The sequence below is a fragment of the Galeopterus variegatus genome, unplaced genomic scaffold, assembly GCF_000696425.1.
Source record: "Galeopterus variegatus unplaced genomic scaffold, G_variegatus-3.0.2 Scaffold4083, whole genome shotgun sequence".
NCBI lineage: Eukaryota > Metazoa > Chordata > Mammalia > Dermoptera > Cynocephalidae > Galeopterus > Galeopterus variegatus.
In genome coordinates, this window is record NW_007730194.1 from 18,071 (window position 1) to 22,755 (window position 4,685).

Sequence of the window (4,685 nt, forward strand, 5' to 3'; positions counted from 1 at the left end):
AAAATGAATTGATCTTTTAGAGCAGAGAACCATGTCTGGGGCAGAGCAAGAAACATACGCTGTCATAGTGACTCTACTGAGGGCCACTAGCTTAGCCTTTGCTGCCTTCTTGGCCTGGCACCTCCATCACCTCAGTTATCCTTTCCTATCCTCTCTCTTCTTCTTGGCCTATGAAGTCCAATGACCCAAGTCAAGAGCTCAGTGGTCCTAGGATGGGTTTTGGCAAGACTATTCTTCCTTCCTTTCCCAAGGCTCTTCAACAGGAGCAGACCAGGTGGTTTGCTCCATTTCTAGTGAATGAACTGTGACAACAAGGAGTGCAGCAAGCAGAGTAGCTGGAGATGCTTCTAATCTTCCATCCGTGTGATCCACAGTAGGAAAGATCTTTATCCTCAAGGACAGTAATCTTTCTGGCTGATTTTCATGTAAAGTTCTGCTTAAGACCCTATAATTTTAAATAATAAGGCCCCAAACCCTCCCTTAAACCTGAAAATGTCTTTATTCCTATAAGCCTGCCATCATACACTATTACAAATAACAGACTAATTAAAATCTAGATGCAAACCTGGTAAAATGCATCTTTCATACACCTCCCCCCCACCACAAGACAGAGAGGTTAAGTCTGGAGAAGATTAGAAGTGGGGAGACTTTTACCACCTGGAAAATAATGGTAAAATCTGAAAAGACTTCATTTTAATGTGAAGTGAGTAATAAGTAATAAGTAAGTAAGGAATTGTACTTCTAGCATGAATGATATACCTCTTAAGAGGTCTTTGTAATCGATACTAATCTATATTATCCACTGATTTAGTCAGAGCCCAAGGGAAATGGCAGCATCAACAAGAGACTCCCATCCATTGTGGAAGATGAGGAAGAGGAGGAGGAGCAGGAGGAAGAGGAGACAGCCTCCCTCTCTCCCATCTGCACAAGGGGATCCTCTTCTTCATGCAGCAAGAAGGTTGGAAGCAGTAAGAGCTATCTAGGCTTAAGCTTAAAGCAGCTGGCCTCAGGAACAGTGCCATTTCACTCACCTATCAGAGTCTCCAGTTCAAATTCCCCCAAAATCAATCTGGAAATGGACCCCCCTAACCATGGTAAAAGGAAAGAGAAGAACCTGAAGTTGCAGCTCTCAACTTTGAATAGTGCTGGCCCCCCAGACCTCAGTCCAAGGTAAGAGTTCACATCACATAACTCATTACCAGATGAAAGTGGCTGCCTTTTATACAGACTAGTACCCGCCTAGTAAATTACTCATCCTTCTAGGCATTTCTACTGCACAGATTCCTAACCTGCATTCTTCATCTTCCCTGAATTTTGTATGCAATTTTTTGAATATATGTGCAGATGTGTGTATGGTGTGGGAATAAATAGTTTTAATTATATTCTCAAAAGCATCCATTAAATGTTCAGATTTCCTTCTCTACTATCTTGATCCACTTAGCTCTACCTATTGGGTTAAAAGTATATTTCTACATTGTGATTTCTAATGTATAAATATATAATGAATGTAAAATACATGGAATAATCCATCAATGTTCTCCCCTCAATGCTTGATCTTACCAAAAGCTTCATGGAGCAACAAGTTGAAGTTATAGAGAAAACAAAGTGCTGACTTACACTTTTCCCTACTGTTTGCCTCATTCTTCTGGACAGCTGAGGCTTAGTTTTATTTCTGGTCTCTTCAATAGGTAACATGGCTTAGCTCTACTTTTAATTTTTAAAACATCACTTTACAATAAACTAAAGGTGATTGAGAGGGTGAAAAACCCTGACTTGAAAAATGTGAAAGGGGGGCTGGGCCCATGACACACTCGGGAGAGTGCAGTGCCGGGCCCATGGCACACCACGGGTTCGGATCCTATTTAGGGATGACCGGTGCGCTCACAGCGCTCACTGGCTGAGCATGGTGCGGCTGNCTGAGGGCCACTAGCTTAGCCTTTGCTGCCTTCTTGGCCTGGCACCTCCATCACCTCAGTTGTCCTTTCCTATCCTCTCTCTTCTTCTTGGCCTATGAAGTCCAATGACCCAAGTCAAGAGTTCAGTGGTCCTAGGATGGGTTTTGGCAAGACTATTCTTCCTTCCTTTCCCAAGGCTCTTCAACAGGAGCAGACCAGGTGGTTTGCTCCATTTCTAGTGAATGAACTGTGACAACAGGAGTGCAGCAAGCAGAGTAGCTGGAGATGCTTCTAATCTTCCATCCGTGTGATCCACAGTAGGAAAGATCTTTATTCTCAAAGACAGTAATCTTTCTGGCTGATTTTCATGTAAAGTTCTGCTTAAGACCCTATCATTTTAAATAATAAGGCCCCAAACCCTCCCTTAAACCTGAAAATGTCTTTATTCCTAAAAGCCTGCCATCATACACTATTACAAATAACAGGCTAATTAAAATCTAGATGCAAACCTGGTAAAATGCATCTTTCATACAACTCCTCTCCCCCCACAAGACAGTTTAAAAGACCAAGAGAAGGATTGGGGGCTAAAACCAGGAAAGCAGAGAGGATAAGTCTGGAGAAGATTAGAAGTGGGGAGATTTTTACCACCTAGAAAATAATGGTAAAATCTGAAAAGACTTCATTTTAATGTGAAGTGAGTAATAAGTAATAAGTAAGGAAGGAATTGTACTTCTAGCATGAATGATATACCTCTTAAGAGGTCTTTGTAATCGATACTAATCTATATTATCCACTGATTTAGTCAGAGCCCAAGGGAAATGGCAGCATCAACAAGAGACTCCCATCCATTGTGGAAGATGAGGAAGAGGAGGAGGAGCAGGAGGAAGAGGAGACAGCCTCCCTCTCTCCCATCTGCACAAGGGGATCCTCTTCTTCATGCAGCAAGAAGATTGGAAGCAATAAGAGCTATCTAGGCTTAAGCTTAAAGCAGCTGGCCTCAGGAACAGTGCCATTTCACTCACCTATCAGAGTCTCCAGTTCAAATTCCCCCAAAATCAATCAGGAAACTGACCCCCCTAACCATGGTAAAAGGAAAGAGAAGAACCTGAAATTGCAGCTCTCAATTTTGAATAATGCTGGCCCCCCAGACCTCAGTCCAAGGTAAGAGTTCACATCACATAACTCATTACCAGATGAAAGTGGCTGCCTTTTATACAGACTAGTACCTGCCTAGTAAATTACTCATCCTTCTAGGCATTTCTACTGCACAGATTCCTAGCCTGCATTCTTCACCTTCCCTGAATTTTGTGTGCAATTTTTTGAATATATGTGCAGATGTGTGTATGGTGTGGGAATAAATAGTTTTAATTATATTCTCAAAAGCATCCATTAAATGTTCAGAATTCCTTCTCTACTATCTTGATCCACTTAGCTCTACCTATTGGGTTAAAAGTATGTTTCTACATTGTGATTTCTAATGTATAAATTTATAATGAATGTAAAATACATGGAATAGTCCATCAGTGTTCTACCCTCAATGCTTGATCTTACCAAAAGCTTCATGGAGCAACAAGTTGAAGTTACAGAGAAAACAAAGTGCTGACTTACACTTTTCCCTACTGTTTGCCTCATTCTTATAGACAGCAGAGGCTTAGTTTTATTTCTGGTCTCTTCAATAGGTAACATGGCTTAGCTCTACTTTTAATTTTTAAAACATCACTTTACAATAAACTAAAGGTGATTGAGAGGGTGAAAAACCCTGACTTGAAAAATGTGAAAGGGGGGCTGGGCCCATGACACACTCGGGAGAGTGCAGTGCTGGGAGCGCAGCGGCGCTCCCACCACGGGTTCAGATCCTATTTAGGGATGACCGGTGCGCTCACAGCGCTCACTGGCTGAGCATGGTGCGGCTGGTCTCAAAAAGGACAAAAAAAAAATGTGAAAGTGGCAGGCTATAGTTCATTAAAGCAATAAAAATTGTCCAAATCACATAATAGCTGACTAATAAATTGAAGCAAGAAAAAAATATTGAGTGCTTTCTATGTTTCGTGGACGTTGCTAGAAAATTTCACATTCAGTATTGCATTTAGTCTTCTTGGAATCCTGTAAAGTAGTTCAGATTATTTCTATTATAAAGTAGTAAGAATTGAAACTCAACAATTAAATATTTTGTCCAAGGTCTCAAACTTATTAAGCACAAGGGTACTTTAAAAAGTTTGTGGAAAAATAGAATTAAAAGATTATAGAAACCTTTCCATGAACATTTTGAAGTACCCTTGTACTGAAAGCTGGATTCAAAATCTTTCTACATGTAAAGCAAGTGATCTTTCTGATATACTACATGCTGAATTATTCATTTGAAGGCCACAACTTAATCATTAACAGAAAATATTTTTTAAAAAATAAGAAAAACAGATTGGACGAAAAGCAGGTATACATTAAATTTTCAGGAATTCATTTGATTGCTTAACTCTTCTTCTTTCTAAATTTTGACTAAAGTAAAAAATAATAACTTTTAAATGGAAAGGCAACGTATCAGAGCTTGAAAAGAAAGATTTATGTACTATACGATCCTATAGTTATAAAAAGAATGCATGTTATTTTATTTATAGAAAAATATTTTCAGAAAATATACCAGAATGTTGACAGCAGTGGTAGATTACAGGTGATGTTTATTTTCTGATTTTTTTTTGTTACCTTTATATTTAAATTTTTACAATCGCCTTGTATTTTTTTTTTAATAATTAATGGGTTAAATATTATTTACCAGGGAACCAAGATTAGCTAACA

General features: G+C 39.3%; 1 protein-coding gene across 1 annotated transcript in view; it reads left to right on the forward strand.

Moving 5' to 3' along the window:
- LOC103602284 (potassium voltage-gated channel subfamily H member 8-like) overlaps positions 1 to 4,685 on the forward strand; it is a gene marked incomplete at its 5' end in the record, with an annotated part of 45,094 nt that overhangs the window by 7,869 nt on the left and 32,540 nt on the right. Inside the window, one exon of the mRNA XM_008586695.1 lies at positions 812 to 1,170. Within this exon, the coding sequence (XP_008584917.1) occupies positions 812 to 1,170 (359 nt within the window). The remainder of the gene's footprint in view (positions 1 to 811; positions 1,171 to 4,685) is intronic.